Source organism: Aedes albopictus, chromosome 1 (genome assembly GCF_035046485.1).
Source record: "Aedes albopictus strain Foshan chromosome 1, AalbF5, whole genome shotgun sequence".
Classification (NCBI taxonomy): domain Eukaryota; kingdom Metazoa; phylum Arthropoda; class Insecta; order Diptera; family Culicidae; genus Aedes; species Aedes albopictus.
The window spans coordinates 224,279,895-224,303,527 of NC_085136.1; the positions used below are offsets into that span (position 1 = coordinate 224,279,895).

The window sequence follows — 23,633 nt, forward strand, 5'->3', positions numbered from 1 at the left end:
GAGCAAATTTTTGGTACGTCTGATTGCGTCTTCAAATCCCACATTGCAAATGAAACTTGTATGGGATTTTGGCTTTGGGCTTCAAGTTTGTGTATAATTATGTAACCGCTGCGGAATTGCGGCGTCACACACCGTTTAGGGTTCCGACTAGGTCATCGCTCGATGGACCATCGGTGTTACCCTCCATAAGCGCTCGGTCCACAAATGCCGGCTTATCGAAGCGCGAGGTTAGCTATCCCCGATGACCTTCGGCTTTGGCCGTCTTCCTCCGTGCTTCACCCCGTATCGAATCGCCAGATGATCACTGTGCGTATATCCATCGTCGACCTTCCAGCCCAAAGTTCAGACCTCGGCTGTAGAAGGTCACATCAATGATGGACTTTGCATCGTTTTTTTTTTGTCGCCTACGTACGACATCCACGTTTAGTCTAGCCATAGCTTCGAGTAGAGCCCAGCCTCTCGCCTGGAAACTGAGGCCCGCCTGTCGTGTGACTCTCGTTCGCCGTGCAAATCAGACATTTTGGTGCCGAGTTGCGCTCCCTGGCGATGTGGCCTTCCACTCCGCACTTCCTGTAGAGTTTGCTCCTGTCGGGGCCCTCACACCCCCACGACTTGAGTGGGCACGTGGGAAGCACGTCTCTAGCGGCTCCCAAGTAACACACTTGTCACCGAAGAGTCACGGCGGCGCAGGTTTTTTTTGCGCAGAAGTCACTGTGACTTACATCTAACAAATAAACACTTACTTGCTAGAAGTGAGTCACAGTGACTTCTGCACAACAAAAACCTGCGCCGCCGTGACTCTTCGGTGACAAGTGTGTTACTTGGGCTCATAGATGCTGAGCGGACACACTGAACAGCCTATTCTGATCTTGCCGACTGCAGTCACCTTGTTCATTTCCCCATACAAGAATCTTGATTGTGGCGATCTGCGTGCCTGCCAGACCCTTTCGCAGGCGGATCGATGCACTTGGTGCATCTACCTCACTCTGCTGCTTAACCCTATAGTAGGATGTTGGGGTCAATATGACCCAGAAAGGCACGTTGAACATTCACTACGCCATCGTGGTGAGAAAAACCTCACATCTTAGGAGGGCTAAGTGCGGCTGCGAGCTTCTCTACGTCGATGATCTCGTCCAGGTTTTTACACTGGAGAGTTGCCTCCACCGTTAGGGCTCTAACCTGCACTTTTTCGTCCAATACCTCCTGAGCTAGTGCCTTGTAGGAGGTGCGCACCTTTCTTGGCTCCTCCTTCTTCAGCACCAGCATCAGCTCTCAAGTTCTGGTGCACCGGGAGCTTTACACATCTGCACCCAGCATTGAGAGGCGATTTTCGCCTCGCAAGACTCTCAGCACCTCGGCGTATGTATCCGCCTCAGTTTTGAAGACCAAGCGTGTCGCTCCGTTTGCGTTTCGCGGCTGGTTTCACTTTTCTCAACTCCTTCGTCTTTCCAACCGTCATCAAAGGATTCTTCTTCTCTTGGTCTGATTGGCTCCCGTTTCGCTGAGGGTTGGTCTCGTGGGGCTTGGTTTTCTTGCACCTTGCGCATTTTGCAACTGTCTTCACACCAAAAATCAGCAAAAGAAGTTGCTGAATTTCAGCAACATTTTTGCTGAATTTCAGCATAACTTTGCTGATCAACTGTCAAAATTGCTGGACGGTTCAGCAAATTGAAAAATAATTGCTGATACTCAGTAATTTGGCATTGCTGAATGCAATCAGCCAGTGTTGGGAATACTCACTTGCAAGAGTGATACTCACTTGCTTCTATCTCAGTCCAGAGGCATGCTATCAAAAAATGATGTTTGAAGACCTTTTAGATTGTAGTTTAATCAAAAACTTTGCCGAATAAAGTAAAGGTCGCAGACGCATACCAAAGATGAGAGATAGCTGTGAGCACGAGGTGAGTAAAATTCGTGTAATTCATACTCACCTTGTGCTCACAGCTCTCTCCATGGTTTTGGTATGCGTCTGCAGCCTTTACTTTATTCAGCAAACTTTTAGATTAAACTACAATCTAAAACCCCTTCAAACGTCATTTTTTGATAGCATGCTTCTGGACTGAGATAGAAGCAAGTGAGTATAACTTTTCACAAGTGAGTATTCCCAACACTGCAATCAGCACGCCAAAAATCAGCAAAGTTTGCTGATTACCAGCAAAAATATTTTGCAGTGTTGGGAGTCTGGTTGCACGCGCTGGCCGTCTCTTTCTTAATCTTCGGCTTTCCGCCCGCGTCTGCCGGACGCTTCTCGAGCCGGCGAGCTGCATGGTCTCATGCGCCATCGTTGCGTTTTCCGCAAAGAAGCTCTTCGTCCAGGAGCTAGCGATTTGTGGAGCTTCAGTAGACTCTGTTTAAGGTCGTGAGGCCGATCAGTTCTTCCAGCGGTTCGGCAAGTACCAACATCTTTGGCAGTCTGCTCCGGTTGCGGTTCAGCACCTACGTGAGGTCCGCTCCGGTTATCTGCGCTTCCTCGGCCTCCTCGTGTGTGTTGGAGATAGCAGTGATCGCCTCTCCACACATCCGCGACGTGCAGTTGAATAGGCATCATTGTATTGTAGAACGAGAAAGGCGAAGAAGATGCATATTTAACTTGTACGTTTGGTTTTGTTGTCAGTCTGTTTTGTGATGTGTTGAAAGCCGCAAGAGAAGCACCTAATATAGTTTTTATTTTTGTCGTTACGTTACTCCCGTGTTTTATTTCATTCGATTGCAATTCTCGGTGAACGTCCAACAGGTTATGGGTACCAGTAGCGTGGCGCGAGTGTAAGAAATTGTAGTGAATCGAAACGAAACTAATTGACGTTGTTTGGAAGAAAATTGAGTGACAGAATGGCTGAAGCGAAGATCCAGTTCGAGCGGCTCAATAACTTCAATTGGGCGAGTTGGAAGTTTCGCATGGAGCTGCTGTTGGTGCAGAATGATTTGCTAGAAATGGTGACGGAGCAAAAACTGACTGTGGTTACTGTGGGATGGCTAGCGAAAGAAGGCAAGGCAAGAGCGACTATCGGTTTGGCGTTAGACAACGATCAGTTGTGCCATGTCATGGGCGCAACCACGGCGTACGAAATGTGGAGTGCATTGAAGAGCTACTACGAGCGAGGCTCTTTGACTAACAAAATTTATGTATTTCGTAAACTATGTTCGCTGAAACTGGCAGAAGGTGATAACATGGCTGATCATCTGATGAACGTAGCTGAGTTGGTGCATCGTCTGATTGCTCTAGGTGAAGGATTGCAGGAGCATTGGATTGTGGCCATCATTTTATTGAGCCTGCCAAATAGTTACGATGCACTTATCACAGCGCTGGAAAGTCGCCCGGTGGAGGAGCTTAAGCAGGATTACGTCAAGGGGAAGCTGCTTGTCAAGTGGAAGCGGAAGTGTGAAGGTGAGGAACCAAGCGAGGAATCAGATAAGGCGATGAAAGCAGCCACCCGCCGAGCACCCCGTGTGAAGTTCGATAACAGTAACGGCAGTAAGAAGAAGAAGTGTTATTGCTGCAAGAAGTTAGGGCCTAGGTTAGTGTTGAAGATACTGATCACCTGGCAACACTGACCCCAGATGATAGACCGGACTCGACATCATCGTAGAACGTCACGGTGACAGACGTTTGACATACAGTTAGACACACACTATCTACACGACACGAAACGATAACAAATTGATTGTAAAACACGTACTATTGAATTCATACCACACGTGGCAAACGAAGAATTAGTTAATTGAATTATACACATATTTTGCCCATTATACAAAAATTTCACTTTGTAAGTACATTACCCTAAACTTCATGCAAATTTAATAAATAAAACACTCATTACTACAGGACAGTGACAAAGTTGCAGGACAAGTTTGACACGGACAGTATATTACAAAAGGGACTTAGAATTGTAAGTAAACTAGACAATAATACGACTGTTCACGACACTAAATGAAACTTAATTATAGCTTAAAGCATTCTCCACCTAATTCGAGTTTGCTGTACAGAGAGTCCGAAGTTCCGTGTCCGTAACTGACCGAAACAAACTTTAAGAATTCTAAACCTCGGTGGACGATATTTTCCCCCGAGCGGAGGTTAGAAAAGCCTCAGTGCGACAAATTCCGTCCTATGATGACTTCGTCGACCCGACGGCAAAGTGTAGTGCGGCAGTTGGCCGACGGCGAAATCAGTTTTGAATGCCCACTTTGCTCACGGCCGAATGTCGCAGACAAGTGGATGGTCCAGTGCGATGTTTGTTCATGCTGGATCCACTTTTCGTGTGCCGGTGTCGACGACACAATCAGCAACAAACCCTATACCTGTGTGAGATGTGCCCCTCCACCACCACCGGCCGGATCGAGATCGTGCAGATCATCGACATCCAGCGTTCGAGCCGCCCGGCGAGAGCTAGAGCTGCAGCGCCTAGCCGAGGAGAAGGCACTCCAAGAAAGGTTGCTGAAGGAGCGTCAAGAGGAAGAAGAAGCAATGCAAAGGAGAGTGGTGGAGCAGGAACAGGAACGGAGGAAAAAGGCGATGCAAGAGAAGCTTGAGTTGGAGAAGCAGTTCATCGAAAGAAAATTCGACCTTTTGCGGGCCGAATTAGATGAGGATGACGACGATCGGAGTGTGCGAAGCCGCCGAAGCACCCGGAGCGTTCAACGCACAGTCCAAACCTGGGTGAGGGAACAGGAGAAGTTGACCATGGCCACCGGTACCGGAATTGAGACGATTCCCACTGGTCCCACGTCAAACACCGGAACTTTGCCCAAAACGACATCTGCCGCGATCCATGGTGCTGGTCAAGCCGTGAATACATCCCAAGTCGGTCTTCCAGCTGCAACGACCATCGATTTGACAGCCTTGAATATTTCCCCTCCTTCTTCCCGCCAGAAGGAACATCTCTCGTCGGTGAATATGGTAATATCTCCTCCAGCACAGTCTACCCATCAGAGCAACAGTTTGGCAGCTCGTTTACAGCAGCAGGTAGGTCAGCATTAGCAACAAAGGTATGCCGGTCAGCACCAACCACGACAGCAACATGAGTCTAGCGCCTTTGACGATAAGGCAACCGATACGGTAACTTTAGCTAGTAAGACACTGAGTCAAGGTATGTTTTTTGATACTGCTCCGCTGGTTACTAATCAATCCCAAACAAGTTTTATTACCCCACCGGGACCAACCGGCGGTGAACATTTTGGTAGACTAACTCGCCCCTCACACGTAGAAACTATTCCCGAAAATCCAGCTCAAAAGAAATTGCCGAATCAGCCTTTTGTAGAAAATACTTCAAACACATTAGGAACATTCACTGCACCATTGGCCCCTGTTTTCCCCTCAACACACCAACGCGTTACGAGTGTTTCTAGCTACTCGCATCCAATCACTACACCGGTAGTTTTTGATAGAGTAGCGCAAAGTCAAAATGTGTCAAGTGTTACGCAAAGTGCTAGTGTTCCAAGTGTCGTTCAGCCAGCATACGCCGGGGTAGCGGGTATCCACCCGAATGCTACGAAGCCAACAGCTTCGTTCCTGGTTTCGCGCCCTCTGCCGAACATGGCGCAGTTCGAGATGCCATCGATGGGCATTCAACCACCGTTGCCGCCATTAGCACCTGTAGATGGACCGACGGCCCAGCAGATTGCAGCTCGGCACGTGGTTCCAAAGGATTTGCCGGCGTTTTCTGGCGATCCAACGGAGTGGCCACTCTTCGCCAGCAGTTACTACAACTCTACGGCCATGTGTGGCTATTCGGACGGCGAAAATTTGATGAGACTACAGCGCAGCCTTAAAGGTAACGCCAGGGAAGCGGTTCATTGCCATCTCCTGCACCCTGCGTCGGTTCCGCAAGTTATGATGACGCTGCAAACCCTCTTCGGACGTCCGGAGCTCATCGTTCGTAGCTTGTTGAACAAGGTTCAGTCAACACCAGCACCGAAGGCAGACAAGCTGGAGACCCTAATTAGTTTTGGACTTGCCGTTCAAAATCTGTGCAGCCACCTGCAATCAATGGGAATGGAGGCGCACCTGTCGAATCCCACTCTTCTTCAAGAACTGGTTGATAAGCTGCCTACCAACTTGAAACTGGATTGGGCCCTACATCAGCGTCATCTGCCAGCCGTAGACCTGAGCTCGTTCGGCAGCTACATGTCAACGATCGTCTTTGCCGCGTCGAAAGTTTCTGTTGGATCGGAATCAGTGGGAAAGTTCGAAAAGCCAAAGGGGAAGGAGAAAGGTTTTCTGAATACCCATTCTACGGAACAAGTGGGCGACAACGACCGAGAAGAGCGACAAGAAAGCAGTGCAGGACAGACGAGGGCACCATACATCCCAAAGCCTTGTCCGGTTTGCAAGAAAGACCCTCACAGAGTGAAGGATTGCCGCAGTTTCCTGAAAGCAAGTATCGACGACCGCTGGAAGCTAGTTCATCAAGCGAATCTGTGCAGGCGCTGCTTGATTGGTCACGGCAAATGGCCATGTAAAGCGACAGTGTGCGGGATGGACGGGTGCGAGCTACGTCATCATAAGCTCTTGCATCCGGGAAAACCAGAACCATCGCCCAACGCCAAGGATCAACCCAAGGTAACTGGTACTGTCGGCGTTCATCGTCATCAGTCTCGCCCCACACTCTTCCGGATCATTCCGGTCACAGTGCATGCGAAAGGAACATCAATTCGCACGCTGGCGTTCCTTGACGACGGCTCTTCCTACACGTTGATAGAGCAGGATCTCGCGGATGAACTTGGCGTTACTGGCGAACTGGAACCACTGTGCTTACAATGGACAAGCGGAATAACAAGGACGGAGGCGAACTCTCGATTGCTGCAGATTGAGGTATCAGGTGTCGACGCCAACCGGAAGCACATCTTGGAGGATGTCCGAACAGTGGAGAAACTCGATCTACCTCCGCAATCGTTGCGGTATCTAGAGCTAGCGGATAGGTACGAGTACCTACGAGATCTTCCGGTGGCTAGCTACGATAGCACGGTGCCGCGTATTCTGATTGGCGTAGACAACGCCAACTTACTGGTAACGCTCAAGAAAAGAGAAGGGAAGAAGTTTGAGCCAGTTGCCACTAAAACTAGGCTTGGGTGGACGATCTACGGGAACGTGGAAGGATTTGGCGAGCCATCCCATCGGCTCCTACACATTTGCGCCCGATCAGCTGACGAAAGTCTTCACGAAGTTGTTAAGGAGTTCTTCTCTATCGAGAGTGTTGGCGTCGCAGTTGCAACGAAAATCGAAGCAGAGGACGATCGAAGAGCTCGTGTTATTATGGAGAAAACGACCATCCGCATGCCATCTGGAAGATTCCAGACTGGTCTCCTATGGAGGAATGACTACGTCGAGTTCCCGGACAGCCGGGCTATGGCAGAGCATCGTCTAAAATGTTTGGAACGGCGACTTAGTAAGAACCCCGAGCTGTATAACAACGTGAAGCAGCAAATCAAGGACTACCAACGCAAAGGATATGCACACGAGTTGACCGAGCAGGAGGCGAATAACAGCGATCCTCGACGGGTCTGGTATTTGCCCTTAGGGGTTGTAACAAACGCGAACAAACCAGGCAAGGTACGGATCGTCTGGGATGCCGCGGCTAAAATTGAAGGGATCTCGCTCAACTCTATGTTGATGAAGGGTCCAGACATGACTGCGTCGCTCACAACAGTGCTGTATCGTTTCCGGCAACGACAAATTGCCATAGCAGGTGACATCAGGGAGATGTTTCACCAGATCCAAATTCGTCCACAAGATCGTCAAGCCCAAAGATTTTTATGGCGAGATGAACCTGGTGAAACGAGTAAGGAATACGTCATGGATGTGGCAACCTTCGGGTCGACCTGCTCACCTTCGTCGGCCCAATACATCAAAAACAGGAATGCAGAAGAGTGGAGCGCACAGTACCCGGAGGCTGCGGTAGCCATCATAGAGTGTCATTACGTCGATGACTATCTGGACAGTCTGGATTGCGAGGAAGAAGCTGTTCAACTGGCGCTCGATGTGAAGACCGTTCACGCTAAGGCCGGATTTGATATCCGGAATTGGCTATCAAACTCAGAGCTGGTCGTTCAACGGGTCGGGGATCTGGGCCAGCAGGTTACGAAGAGTTTCACAGTCGGCAAAGGTTCGGAGACTGAAAGGGTGCTGGGAATGAGTTGGACACCGAAGGAGGACACTTTCACTTTCGCTGTGAATTTTCGGAGCGACATCCAATCGTTGATCAGTGGCACGAGCGTGCCAACCAAACGCCAAGTTCTGCGGGCCGTCATGAGTGTTTTCGACCCCCTGGGATTAGTCGCGGTGTTCGTGATCCACGGAAAGTGCTTGGTGCAAGACATTTGGCGGACCAAAATTGGTTGGGATGATCCAATTCCCGAGAAACTCCACGAAACTTGGCGTCGATGGATTCAAGTTCTTCAGCAGCTACCTCAACTCGAACTACCACGATGCTACTTTCCAAACTACAGTGTCGGCAGTCTTCGGAGTCTACAGCTTCATGTGTTTGTGGATGCCAGCGACACGGCCTACTCTTGCGTCGCTTACTTCCGGATTGAGGATCAGGAAAGGGGATTCCGATGCGTGCTTGTTTCGTCCAAGACAAAGGTGGCTCCTCTAAAACCGCTGTCAATACCACGTTTGGAGCTCCAGGCGGCAGTCATCGGTACACGACTGATGAAGTCCATCCAGCAGAGCCACACGCTGCTTATCTGCCGACGAGTTATTTGGAGCGATTCGAGGACCGTCCTGTCATGGATCCAATCAGATCAACGGAATTACCGGCAGTTTGTTGCGTTTCGGATAGGCGAGATCTTGGAGGAGACCAAATTGGAAGAATGGAGATGGATTCCATCGCGCTTCAACGTCGCTGACGAAGCGACAAAATGGGGAAATGGGCCAAACCTACGCGAGAACAGCCGATGGTTCTGTGGACCAGAGTTCCTATGCAAAGAAGAATCGGAGTGGCCGAAACAGGAGCTCCCGGAAGCAGATACAGCGGAAGAACAACGACCAGTGAACGCGCACCATCGAGCGGCAGAGGAACCACTCGTCGACTTCAGGCGATTTTCCAGTCTTCAACGTTTGGTTAGAACGGTTGCTTATGTGCGTCGTTTCATCGCTATCGCTAGAGGAAGATTCGTTGCTGAAGCTCCTGCGTCTGCAATATTGTCTCGCCAAGAGATTCAGGAAGCGGAGTTTACACTATGGCGTTGGGTTCAAGCGGAAGTTTACCCCGATGAACTGCAAACGCTTCGTGCCAATCAGCAGCTAGAGACCCACGAACATGGAAAGTTCGGGAAAAACAGTCCACTACGGAAACTGTCTTGCTTCATCGACGAGGCTGGGGTAATTCGGTTGGATGGAAGGTTGAGGAACGCGCTTCATGCTCCATATGCTGCTAAATTTCCTGTAGTTCTGCCGAAAAAGCATCTTATTACCGGATTGCTAGTCTCTTCGTACCATCAGCGGTTCGCTCACGGAAATAGCCAAACCGTGCTCAACGAAATACGCCAAAAATTCTACATCTCCAGTCTTCGTATCATCGTTCGACAGATTGCGAAACAGTGTGCTTGGTGCACTGTCTATAAAGCTAGCCCACGATTTCCCAAGATGGCTCCACTGCCAGAAGCTCGGGTTACTCCTTACGTCCGCGCATTCACGTACATTGGCGTGGATTACTGCGGGCCATTTTCGATACGAGTTCGGAGGTACGAGGTGAAGAGATGGGTGATGCTGGTGACGTGCCTTACAGTACGAGCCGTGCACCTTGAAGTGGTAGGTAGCCTGTCAACCGAGGCGTGCAAGATGGCCATTCGAAGGTTTATAGCCAGGCGGGGAGCACCGCAGGAAATATATAGCGACCAAGGGACCAACTTCATCGGCGCAAGTAGAGAGCTGAAGGCGGAGATAGCCAATATCAACAAGGACCTAGCAGGAACGTTCACAAACGCCGATACACAATGGCATTTCAACCCACCTGCAACCCCACATATGGGTGGGGCATGGGAACGTCTTGTGAGGTCGGTGAAGACAGCGCTGAGGACCATTTCAACCGAAAGAAAACTGGACGAAGAAACGTTCTACACGTACCTCACTGAGGTGGAATCCATGGTTAACTCCCGTCCGTTAACCGACGTGCCGCTGGAATACGAGGATGGTGAGGCCATTACACCCAATCATTTTTTGCTGCTCAGCTCTTCTGGGGTGGTACAGCCAGCACAGCTTCCAGTGGACAAGAGAGCTCTGAGGACAAACTGGGATCAAGTCCGACATCTTCTGGATCTATTCTGGTCGAAGTGGATTAAGGAATATCTGCCTCTTGTCAACATCCGCACAAAATGGTTGTCCAACTCCAAGCCAGTGAAACCCGGAGACCTGGTGATGCTGGTGGATGCGGGCTCAAGGAACAGCTGGAAGCGTGGCAGGATTGTGAAGGTCTACGAGGGAGCAGATGGGATTGTACGACGGGCTGACGTCCAAACTGCCAACGGATTGTTCCAGAGGTCGGTTACTGGATTAGCAGTGCTTGAGGTGATGAAAGACGGTACAGCTGCAGGAAGTTGCCAGCAATACGGGTCGGGGAATGTTGAAGATACTGATCACCTGGCAACACTGACCCCAGATGATAGACCGGACTCGACATCATCGTAGAACGTCACGGTGACAGACGTTTGACATACAGTAAGACACACACTATCTACACGACACGAAACGATAACAAATTGATTGTAAAACACGTACTATTGAATTCATACCACACGTGGCAAACGAAGAATTAGTTAATTGAATTATACACATATTTTGCCCATTATACAAAAATTTCACTTTGTAAGTACATTACCCTAAACTTCATGCAAATTTAATAAATAAAACACTCATTACTACAGGACAGTGACAAAGTTGCAGGACAAGTTTGACACGGACAGTATATTACAAAAGGGACTTAGAATTGTAAGTAAACTAGACAATAATACGACTGTTCACGACACTAAATGAAACTTAATTATAGCTTAAAGCATTCTCCACCTAATTCGAGTTTGCTGTACAGAGAGTCCGAAGTTCCGTGTCCGTAACTGACCGCAACAGTTAGGGCATTTCTGGCGAGATTGTCCAAAATTGAGCATAAGTGACGACGACGATGATGAAGAAGAAGAAGCGAAGGTTTCTACGATAACACCGAAGGTACGGCGGCAGGCGCGTGAAGATAGAAATATATGCTTCGTTGCCCCTGGAGGACGAATGCCCAGCCAAGTGGCAGATAGATCCAATGAAGAGGAATCGTACCTTGACTCTGGCTGCACGATGCATTTATCAGGGAAAGCGGAGCTGTTGAAAGAGATGAAGGCATGCAACGAATACGTGACTTTGACTGATGGTACGACACTGCAAGCAAAAACGATTGGTACCGCAACGCTGAACATAACTGGAGAAAATGGTGAATGGCGAACAATTAGGGTTAAAAATGTTTTATTTGTACCTACACTGAGCAGTAATTTGTTATCTGTGGGGCGAATTGCAGAACAAGGTTTCAAAGTGAGTTTCGAAGCAGAAAAATGTTTGATAATGAAGGGAAGTAGAGTGATAGCCGCAGGTATAAGGAAGAATGGGATGTATGCTTTAGTGTAGTTTGTGTTTAGTGAGATGTATTGTCCAGTAAGCTTGACATGGAATGCAGGAGACAAGTGGAAGAAGAATACAAGAGAGTTTTGTTTGAGGAGGAGACTATCATACAGATGTTTTAATTCTAGAACGCAGGAAAAGAAAGTAGATGTCGAGGCTTACACTGAGGAGGAGTGTTGGAGATAGCAGTGATCGCCTCACCTCGCCTCTTTTCGTCAAGCCCCTGGACTGCTGCCCAGTCAATATCGCCCTGGAAGGAGTTATGCGACGACCCGGGCTCAACAGCCAGGGCACGATTTTCATGAAATACGGCCAATTTGTTTGCCTTGCGGATGTCATGGACATTATTGCTAAATCATTTGGAACGGTGACGGAACTGTTCACCCGCCTGATACGGGAAGCAACAAAGGTCGGACTGATGGTGAAGGCGTCAAAAACGAAGTACATGCTGGCAGGTAGCACCGCGAACGACAGGGTAAGCCTGTGTATCAGTGTTACGATAGACGGGGACACGTTCGAGGTGGTAAAAGATTTCGTCTACCCCGGATCCTTTTTAACGGCAGACAACAACGTTAGCCGTGAAATACGAAGGTGGTGGATGTATTCGTCTATCTCGGATGCTTACTGACGGCTGACAACAATGTCAGACATGAAATTTGAAACCGTTTTATCAGTGGAAATCGTGCCTACTACGACTACGGGCTCCTAAAGAAGCTGCAGTGTGTAAATAGGAGAATGGTGTGTGGCGGCAAAGGATGAATCATGAGCTCACCCCAGACAAACAGACGTATCACTCGGTACAAATTGTGATAAAAATCATTATCACGAAAACATGATCGCCCAATGATAAATACACTGTGTTTCGCAAACCTTTAAGTAGGTGGCGGTTGAGAGCAAACGTCAAACAGGTGAAAGAAAGGCGCGAGCGTTATGAGTGGGTGATTTGCGTACTACAGATTATTTGAATTAACCGTTGAAATGAATCGAAGGGGAAGTGAGTAGACATAACAAGATTATACGGACACAAAACACATATTAACAAACTAAACAGGCTAAAAGAATTAGGGTATAGTAAAACAGATACAGATATGATAACATTGAGAGAGCGAACAGCGGTAATCGAACATTGCATCGATCACGACCACATGTTCAATCTAGGTCAGGTCACAGTGTTAGACAGAAGCAATCACACGAGCACCCTCGCATTTCTAGAAATGTGCTATATCACTAACACACCACACACAGTAAATCATCGCACAGACATTAGTGGGTTAAACTCAACATACGCAGCCATCTTACAAACCTTTTGCGAAACATTTCAAACCCATCAAACAACTAATGATCCACCATCTTCAAACCAACCGTTACCTCCACTAGATGTGTAGTGCAAAGAATGTAGTTGCTTCATTAAGTGAAATTAACCTTCCGTAACTCGCGTGGTTGGCCACCATTGCCAGCACCACACTAACGCTGAGTACAGAAAGCGATCGCTCGAGGGTTAAGAAAACTCGCTACGTTTCACTTAATATCCTACATGTAGGTCTAATCCAAGCCATTTTTAGAATAATATGTGTAACTAAACATTGTTTATGCCTGTTTAAAGCAAATGTTCAATAGTTTAGGCACCGACAGTTCTATGCCAACCAAAACGAAAAACGATTAATCAGAATGTAAGTGAACTATCGGAACATGTAATCCACGCAATAATGATTCCGATAATTACAGTATCCCCTGAAGAAGACCCTAATACGAGTTGAAACGTTGGGAAAAATCTAAAACTATCGTTTTAATTCCCCAAGACTGCAGTGCCGAAATAAGTAGCTCTATAGACCGTAACAGTCGAACTCTCTTCATCCGATACATAGATCGAAACAGATCAATGTTACCTCTGGATACGGTACCTCTGCCTGTGCTCTCTTGTACTAGTTGGGAAAGAATAAAATGAGCAGATTGACGCAGTGCGCCGCCGTGCTCCGCCTAGTCAATAGGTTAGGGCCAACGGAACGGAGGTCCTGATTCAAGGGTTCAATCTTTATTTGCTTGCGCTGCACTTGTCAAGAGATGTTGCTAGCCTTCGGTAAATCCATTGGCGAAGAGTGCTGGCCGAGTTGCAAGCCAGAAGTGCAAACCTCTGACCGTGCCATATGTGCAGATCGGTGGTGGTTGATCATCTTGATCTTGAGCTGTCGCTGTCGGTCATGGTGGCAATGGATTGTATTGTTGGTTATTGTTGTCACTCAACTCCAGTAATAAGTGCAGTTTATCATTTTGATTGAATTGATTCTTTGCAGTTCACATTGTTTCCAAGATACTTGGCACAGCAGCGCTTCAACACTTTCAATTGTATTTTCGATCTCAAGCTTATTAGATTTATATGATCAATTCCAAACATACAATTAGCCATTCTCTATGTAACTACCCGGTACAAATTGCCATTGCAATGCTCACCTTTCGTCTCCACCCTCGACCCCTAGCTAATAAGGGAGCCGTACATATGAAATGTCAAGTACTCGGAACAGGTTTCGCTCCCGCACACCCAGTAGAATTTCTCCCGGTTTCAAGGTCGACAAAAGCTTAGCGCGCAGTGCCGTTGAAAGCATTACCTCATCCCTTTTGACGTGCCGTTCGTTTGCCGGTTTGTTCCTAGACCCCAGAGCCAGAGTAGGTATCGGAGATACCGGTACCGGTATACCGCATGCAGGCATGCATCCACCGAGAGAGAAGTGTGAAACACGCGACGAGCGATAAAATTGTCTGGTTGGTGGCTGACCAGTGACGATCAACGACGGCCTGCGCGCGTCGTTGAATGAATTTCATTGATCAGACTGAACGCCTGCGAGTGAATGAATGAACGAATGTGAGAGCGCGCGCGCGATCGGGCGAACGTAGCGTGGAAACCGTCGCAGATGTAAAATTCAAATGCGACCTATCACGTAACCGTTTGGCAGGAAGGTTAGTCAACGCAACAGCTTCGTCGTTGGGGGAAGGCGAGTCAAGCATTGATAAGAAAAGCTTGTTTTGTTTAGTTGATCTTGATGCTTTTCATAGAGTTGCCGATTCGCTTCAGGGGCGGGTGCAATCATTGGGGTGAACAGAAAAATGGACTGGTTTCAGGTGGCGACATTGCATTGACCGCCACTGTTTGACCCAGATGACCAATTTTGGAACCATTTTGATTGCAATGTTTCTTTTGTAGTTTTGCCGATAGAAATACAACGATTAATCAAATTCAAGCAAAAATAGGCTTTAATCAAAGATATCAGATTAACTAATTCTCTTTGGACCAAAAGAGAATAAAATAGACGATGATCACTTGAATTCCAATATACAAACAGTCTTCGTTGACATGATATGTAAAGTAAAATAGAGAGATTTTTTGAAATTACATGGCAGTACATGACAGACCCAGTAAAAATTCGACGATTCCAAATAAACTTTAAATTGTTTTTGAATAGGTTTTCGGGCACCAAAATTCATAAAAAATTGAATTTCAGCTTAGTTTTGCGTGCAGATTCAGAATATGGCATTAGCAACACCGTCAAAGAAGCAAATTAATTAAATGACAAATATTTTCAGAACTCTTTTGGAACTCTCAGTTCAAAACTGTAGAAATGTTCATAGAGCAGCAGAGAGGTAGGCTTTGTCTGAGATGAGGCGTGAGGCAAAGAAATGAGCACCAACTTCGTTGATTTTCAACGGTTTTTTTTTCTTCGATTTTCGTATTTCTTGGGCGGGTTCTGCCCCCAATTAGGATGAAGCAAGAACTTTACGAGTATTTCCACAGTCAAAAAGTTGTGCATTGGCTTTACTACATTTCGATTTTTTACGACTTGAACACGTTTAACACGTTCACGAGACTCGTTTCTCCCAATGTCCGTATTCAAATTTTTGAATATTTTCATACCGATCGCCAACAGATGTTTTATAAAAATCTATCTTATTCAAACATCCCGTCGAAAGACATTAATTTAAATGAGGAAGATCTCCTTGGATGGGTGTTGTGCCCTCGAAATATGCCAGAGGAATTTATAGTTTCATCGTTAAATTTATGTTTGATTGAGTCCGGTTTGTATTTGATTCTTGGACGGAATTTCGAACGTGATAGCTTTGAAAGCATTTGAAAAGAACACGAGACTTACACCTGCTCACCTTGCAGGCAGCTTTCGAGTGAAACTTTAGACATATGCATTGACTTTGAGTTCTAGCTGTCAAGGTATCAAGTTGAATGTTTTGAAATTTTGTGCGGGATTTCATGTATTATTTTGAGCTACCTCGGAAAAAGTTAAAATGTTTTGTTTCTTTGACTGTCTTTGACATAGAATAGTATTGTTTTTGAGCAAGATCACATCAACCACCATCTATCGACGTAATCTATGGTCTCACGAAGCACATTGACTGGACGCCGATGCAATTGGTATTTTTTCCATCGCGCGAAGAATACACAAGTTTACAAAATAAAATGAAAGTCGTGAACTTCTGTCAACGACCAAAATTTTTGAAGCACAATTTAGTGCTGATTTCGAAACCGACCTTCAAAAAATTTAAAGTAGAACAGTTTTTGAGTTTGAGCTCAATATCGAGTTTTACAATTTTTCAAAATATGTAATTTACTAAAATTCAAATATATTGCGTTTTGCTCAACCAATTTTAAATCTGTTTCCATAAATTGAATGCTGAATACAATACCATTCGATTATCTGAATACAGGTTTTACGTCAGATTGATGAAATTCAAGATATCGACGATTTTTAGGGACGATCTTCTTAAATTTTAGCAAAATTCCCAAATTTTTTTGAAGAAATGTATTTTTTTAATAAGAAAAAACCAACTTAAAAATTCTTTCTCGACGTTTATCATATGTAGGCGAGTTACAGTAAAAATTTCAGCTCAATCGGAGCATTGGTTACGGAGAATTAGATGTTTGAAGTGAGTGACTTTGCTTAAAAATAGAACAAAAATCGATTTCAAATCATCAACCTTGTATGGAAAGTCAAAAAAATTTCCGCTCTACTGTAATTTTTTTCTTTCGCGTTTTAGAACTCAGGGCATGATTCTACACCAAAAATGATCATCAGCTTACCGAGTTCAAAAATGCTGTAAACTAGTGATATCGGTTTCTGTCCGATTTTATCACCAGTAGCGCGCTTTAGGCAGATTCGGGCTTATGGGTTGATAATCGTAGGAAACCTCAGGTCAATTCAAAAAGTGTTGTGATACAGTAAATTTGATCATTGGTGTGGAAACACGAAGTTGCGGTTACAGTAGTGGTAGATCGCCGGCACGATGGTCGAGTCCATCACAAGGCGAAGAAAGTGGCTCCTGATTTGAGGATTTGTCGCGCGAGATTTCGATGAAAACTCTTTGGAACATCGGGAGAACAATCCCAAGTAACAATTTAAGTTTTGTTCGGCTCTTTAAGAGATCCTCATTGTGAGATATAAGATGTACTGAATAAAGCTGTGATAAAGAGAATGATCACAGCAGGCGATATAGCGCATTTGAATGTGATGTGAACTGTCAAGCAGACAATGTTAGCATCCCTGCTTGCGTAGCAACAACTCCAGGCGTCACCCAACCGCGTTCACTCTTGCCTCTGGGTAAGTTGTGTGTGCTGCCCGTGAGGGATGATTCCTTCCCAGAGAAATCCTTAACTTCACATTGGCGAATACCTGCCAGTTTTTCGTTCAATTGCGAAAAAAAATCGAACCAAATTAAATATTATTTTGCTGGGAGGAATCACTCTTCAATTTGCATTGTAAAGTGAGAAAATTACGACAACACAAAAAAGTGAAAAATGTGGTGTGATATTCATCGTGGGCTCCGGATGGTGCATGCTTCCGGATGATTTTTTGTGCTTGGACAATTATCGAGGAAGAAATAAAACACGAGAAAAATAAACCAGCAGCAGTAACTGGTAAGGAAAAGCTATAGTGATTCTGTTATGTTGTGCTTACAGCGTGTTGTTTGCCGTGGGGGAAAACCTCCGGCAATGTCCGCTGCCGAAAAGCAAGGTTAGAAAGATCCTGTTGTTTTGCATCGTGCAAATGTCGGATCGGAAGCTTACAGCATGTTGTTTGTCGTGGGGGAAAAATCCCGGCAATGTCCGCTGACGAAAAGCTAGGGTAGAAAGATCCCGTTGTTTTGCTTCGCGCAAATGTCGGATCAGAAGCTTACAACGTGTTGCTTGCCGTGGAGGGACAGTCCCGGCAATGTCCGCTAACGAAAAGCTTGGTTAGCAAGATCGCGTTGTTTTCTTTCGTGCAAATGTCGGATCTGAAGCTTACATCGTGTTGTTTGTCGTGGCCGATAAATCTTAGCAATGTACGCAAAAAAAAAAAAAATATTAGAAAAATCCCGTAGTTTTGATTCGTGCCAATCCGTACCAAATCGTACCAATATCAGATATTTCGAACTTAAACGACGGAGCAATGGGATAAATTCGGGTATAAGATTGAATAAAGACTCAAAGAGCAAGATTTTTTTCAGAACCACCCAGTTTTCGATCTTTTCTGGAAAACAAAGTAGCAGCAGCATGGTACCTCACAATGAAAACTGTATTCGGCAGCCATGGCAGCAGCTGCAAGGTATGTGACGATGCAATATAACAGTTAATTATGTTGAATGGTTGTAAGTAAATACTCCAAATTGAGAGACGGAAATTCAATTTTATGTTAAAAATGTGTAAAACTTCTTTAGAGTAGAAGAAGGATGTGAGATATAATACCCCGGACAGACATGTGATTCGAGTGTGATACATGTACAACGGTACTCACTGTCAAGAAAATTCTAATAAGACTGACTTGAATGGAGAGAATTATCAGTGTGGCACTCATTTCAAGCGCAAATTTACAATGATTCTTGTATAACATGTGTGTCATAAGTATAAGATGTACTGAATAAAGCTGTGATAAAGAGAATGATCACAGCAGGCGATATAGCGCATTTGAATGTGATGCGAACTGTCAAGCAGACAATGTTAGCATCCCTGCTTGCGTAGCAACAACTCCAGGCGTCACCCAATTGCGTTCACTCTTGCCACTTGCGAACCAACGTCAGCCTGGGTAAGTTGTGTGTGCTGCACGTGAGGGGTGATTCCTTCCCAGAGAAATCCTAAACTCCACACTCATGACCAATTTTATAAAATTTGCAATAAAACTGATTTAAACATCAAAACCTCTTGATAATTTCTTTAAGAGCATATTCCGGCTAAGTTGACCACTCTCGGAGAGGGTTTTCAAACCGTATCAAGAGTAGCAATAAAACTGTTTTAAAACCTCGTAGACAAATTTTCCGTACTCTAAAAGAGGTTATGATGATTGTTGATGTTTTTTTCAACAAAAACTATGACAGCTCAAGATGCACAGAAGTTTTCCAAGTAAGATTTTAAATTTTGTTCGGCTCTATTAGAGATTTTCATGACCAATTTTATAAAACTTGCAATAAAACTGATTCCCCCATCAAAACCTCTTGATAACCTCTGTTAGGAGCGCCAAGTCGATCGGCGAGCCCCTCGAATGATGTAGCCGCACCCCGGCATCAATCGAGGGATCGTCAGGAATAAAGTTGAACGATTACCTGACAGTACGGGCAATCGGTAAAACAATAGCATCGAGCAACAAAAAGTGAAGTTTTTTATAGACTCCACCAATTTTTTCTTAAATCTACAGTTTATCTTAATATTATAGCTTTAATTAGGTAACATTAAAAAACAACAAGTTGAAGTACATATTAGCCTAATTGAACCTATTATTCGTTAAATGCTACAGGCAATTACATGCAAACTACCAGTGTATTCATACGCGGATTCAACGATCTAAAACTATTATTGTGCATCGTTTGGGTAAATGTGAATTATGAATTGCAATTGAACCATATAATGAAATTATCTAAAATATAGATCGCGAGCAGACGCTGACTGTAAAATTATCTGGGACATAAAAACAGTGTGAATCACCAACAGTAAGCAAAGTAATCTATACTATTTTTAATATGCGTAGTATAACTTGAATTTTCTCTACATTTGCCAGGAATTTATAATTTATAAATCCCCAAATCACAACCGGAAATAAATTTATAGATTCAACCGATTCTAGTCTCAGATCATTTAACAACAACCTCTTTAAGAGCACCTTCCGGCTAAGTGAACCACTCTCGGAGAGGTTTTGTAAACCGTTTTAAGAGTAGCAATACAACTGTCCATACTCGAAAAGAGGTTCTGGTGATTGTTGTTTTTTTTTAACAAAAACTATGACAGCTCAAGATGCAGAGAAGCTTTTTCAATGGCACGCGAAGTTCAGGAGGAGACATCATATTTTAGAAGTGATTATGTTGCTAGGCTTATGTATATTCAATTTCACCGTGAATATTGGGATTGCTCTTGTTCGCTTTTTAATTGATGTTTCTCGGTGAAACACCAATTAAAAAGCGAACAAGATCAAGTAAGCGGTGATCAAAGCCATATCAAGATATTGGGATTGCAGAAACATAAAATTAATACGCTTCGAAAATGCTGAATATTATGATCTTGAAAGGAAATAAATCAATTTGTTAATTTGGTAAGACTATCTCGAATTTCAAGAATAATCAGCTGAGAGAGTTTATTTATCTGAGCATTAGGGTGGCCCACACTTATATGAAAAACAAAAATTTTGAAAAATGCCAAGTCCCACCTCCTGAATTAGTTGTTTTGGACTCCCAGAAGCTACGTTCAAAATTTGAGCAAAATCGGTTAAATATATGCAGAAATCTTAGGTTTTCCATTTTTTGTCGCTAAGTGGCGCTGTAAACGTTCAATGACAAAACCCCGGTGTATTATTGTAGGTGATTATATACCAAACAACTTCGTCGAAGACTGCAAAGTGGTACGACGCCTGTTAAAAAGTTATACCCTGGGTAAAGTGAGGCGAGACGTTATGGCTGTTTTTCCAGTACATGTAAAGGAATAATATCAATATTGAAATCTCAATACTTCTCTTCACTTTGCCTAGATAATAACTTTTCTCACAAGCGTCGGATTACTTTGCAGTCTTTGACAAAGTTGATTGGTATATAGTCACCTACAATAATACCAAAGGGTTTTTATCATTAAATGCACCACCTAGCGGCAAAAATGGTAAACTTAAGACTTCTCATACATTTGACCATGTTTTCCCATACAAACTTCAAGCATTTTGAGCACCCCATTAGGCTTAATTGATTTTGCTCAAATTTTGAACGTAGCTTCTGGGAGTCCAAGACAACCGATTCAGGAGGTAAGACTTTGCATTTTTACAAATTTATGTTTTTCATTACAAGTGTGGGCCACCTTAGTGAGCATGCTATGGAAATGACGGCAAACTATCAATTCACTGCAAATTTGAGTAAAATTAACTATTTTCATTTAAGTTATTTAATTTTCCAATATGGTGACGACCTTAATTAGCGAAAATAAAACGAAAGCAAGTTTACTTTTATGATGACCGCAATAAATCTAGCGGTGTCATAGTTTCTGCTTTTTCACCAACAGATGCCGTTACTAATCGAACGGGTAGTCATCTGTTGAGAGTTTGAACAGTTTTATTGTGATAAAAATGAATGCCAGAAGAATTTCATACAGGAGAGTTTTATTCATTCTTAACCCTTCAGCGCGCGCGCTGTTGTAAAAAGTACAACACTACCAAAAAATCTCGCTTTTCGTATACAGCGCGAGCGCGGTGCAGTTTCGGTTGCTTGATGGCGCGCGTCCTGGAAGGTTAAAATCTGGCTCCATGGATATCTTCAAGTATACTATAAAACATTGAATCATTTTTTTAAGTACATATTCATAAAACTGACGGTTTTCATTATTGCTGTAATAAAACCCTAATTAAAATTAAACAAAACCAATCAGCAATGGAATTGTTACAAACATTTTTTTTATGTAGTTTTAGGTAATTTCAACGGATCGTAACGCACATTTCTTTCTGTACCACCCCAAGTAACACACATGTTATATAAAAGTTACGACAGCGCAAGTTTTGGTTGTATAGAAGTTTATTTTACGTTATTTCAACACAATGTTAGAATTACGTAAAATAAACTTCTATACAACCAAAACTTGCGCTGTCGTAACTCTATTATAACATGTGTGTTGCTTGGGACCGTCCGATGCGCGTAAATGCTTAAAATATGGTATAAGATCCTGGCTTCGGTCTATACCCCCATGTTCATCATATTCCCCAAAAACCACAGGCAAAAATTTCACTTTCAAAAAAAAAAATCAACTAGCTGTAGCTTTTTGTAAGGTCAATACAAAATTTTCAAATTGTCACTGTTCGTTGATTGACTAATGGTCCAAATTTGGGCAAAATTTGGCTCTTGTACCAGCCATTCCATAGAAAAACGATATAGTGCATCTCCGATTGTCGTGAAACTTGGTGGGCTTGTAGTTCTTCGGAAATAATTAGACCCGTATTTTTTTATTTCGTCATTAGGGTGACCAATTTTCATATTTTTCAAAACTATTTTTTTTTCAAAAAATCGTTACTTTTGAACCATATGACCGATTTTAAACTTCTTGTTTTTTGTTTGAATGCTATTGAATTGTAGTTTTCAGGAAAAATACCTTAAAGGGGCTAAAAAAGGGGTACCCTGGTTTTATATTTTTATCAGAAAATTTAGGAAATTTGGCGTAACATAACAAAAAATCAGAAATGTATGTTGTTTTGTTTTTGAGATATGATTTTTTGAATATAGAGAGTCATATATTTTAGTACTAGCTACTCTAAAATTGCTTGAAATTGCAAAGTTTTATAAAACTATGCATAGTTTTGCTTTTTAAAGTGATTCCTGGTGGTTTTGGTATCCATAATACTATAAGGAATCAAAATATAATCAAATTTAAAAAAGTGTCTTGTATGGGAAAATTTGACCTTTTATTTTCAAAACATCATATCTCAAAAACTAAAAAAACATACATCTCTGATTTTTTGATATGTTACACCAAATTTCCTGAATTTTCTGATAAAAATAAAAAAACCAGGGTACCTCTTTGGTCCCGTGAAAAAACTAATATATTTGCATATTTTATAGTACTCTTTATTTTTCCTGAAAACTACAATTCAATGGCTTTCAAAAAAAAAAGAAATTTAAAATCGGTCAGATGGTTCAAAAGTTTCGATTTTTTGAAAATTTTTAGTTTTGAAAAACCTTGATTTTTTGGACCACCCTATATGAAAATTGGTCACCCTAATGACGGAATAAAAAATACGGGTCTAATTATTTCCGAAGAACTACAAGCCCACCATGTTTCACGACAATCGGAGATGCACTAGTAACCAATCTAATTTGGACCCCCATATATTTTGGACCCCCTGTGTCCTATTATCACAACTTACACAGGTTTAATGATGAGATGACGGAAATTTTTAGAATCATTCGCTAAATAGGATCGCTCTGCACGGGCAGCAATCATTTCCTCACTGGAAATATCCTTATTTGCCTTGAAATTATTTTTTGCCAATCTCGTCAGCCGTGCGAGTGCCGCCTCATGTTTACAAAAAGAGATTGCAGTGCTGAGGAAACTTGCAGTTGTAAACAAAAACGTTTATCATTCTAGCGCATTAATTTCGCAAAGTTCGTCTAATCAGCCTTTGTCAATCAAGTAATTAGGATGTGTTCCAGCATATTCAAGCGGCAAACTCTTCCAAAATAGTTTCAAACGAGTTTAAACACCGGGTGTCCAAAATATATACTGAAGAGGGTCCAAAATATATTGAGGTGTCCAAAACAGTGGAAAGTGATGCTTCAAAAATCAGTTATTTTCATCAAATTTTCAACCAGAAATGACCTTGTGGGTATTTTTAACGAACAGTGGAGGCTTTTACGAACATACTAACATCATCATTATGTGTAAATACCCTCTGAATCTGCTTGATTTTGAATTAAATTCAAACCAATGTCCTCTACACGCTCAGAAATCCGTTCTGATAAACGTGAACAAACAAACGCAAATATGAGAACAAGCAAATATACACCGTGAACTGGAACTAGTTCCAGCTGTCAATATGGGCGTTCTAGAAAA

General features: G+C 43.7%; 2 protein-coding genes across 3 annotated transcripts in view; one reads left to right on the forward strand and one right to left on the reverse strand.

The window, feature by feature from the left end:
• LOC109413271 (acyl-CoA Delta-9 desaturase) overlaps positions 1-23,633 on the reverse strand; it is an 83,407-nt gene that overhangs the window by 55,246 nt on the left and 4,528 nt on the right. The window lies entirely within an intron of this gene.
• On the forward strand, positions 5,087-21,614 carry LOC134285490 (uncharacterized). The gene is made up of 2 exons (XM_062846312.1): positions 5,087-10,801; positions 10,861-21,614. The coding sequence occupies exon 1, from the start codon at positions 5,087-5,089 to the stop codon at positions 10,622-10,624; it is 5,538 nt and encodes a 1,845-aa protein (XP_062702296.1). The 3' UTR covers positions 10,625-10,801; positions 10,861-21,614.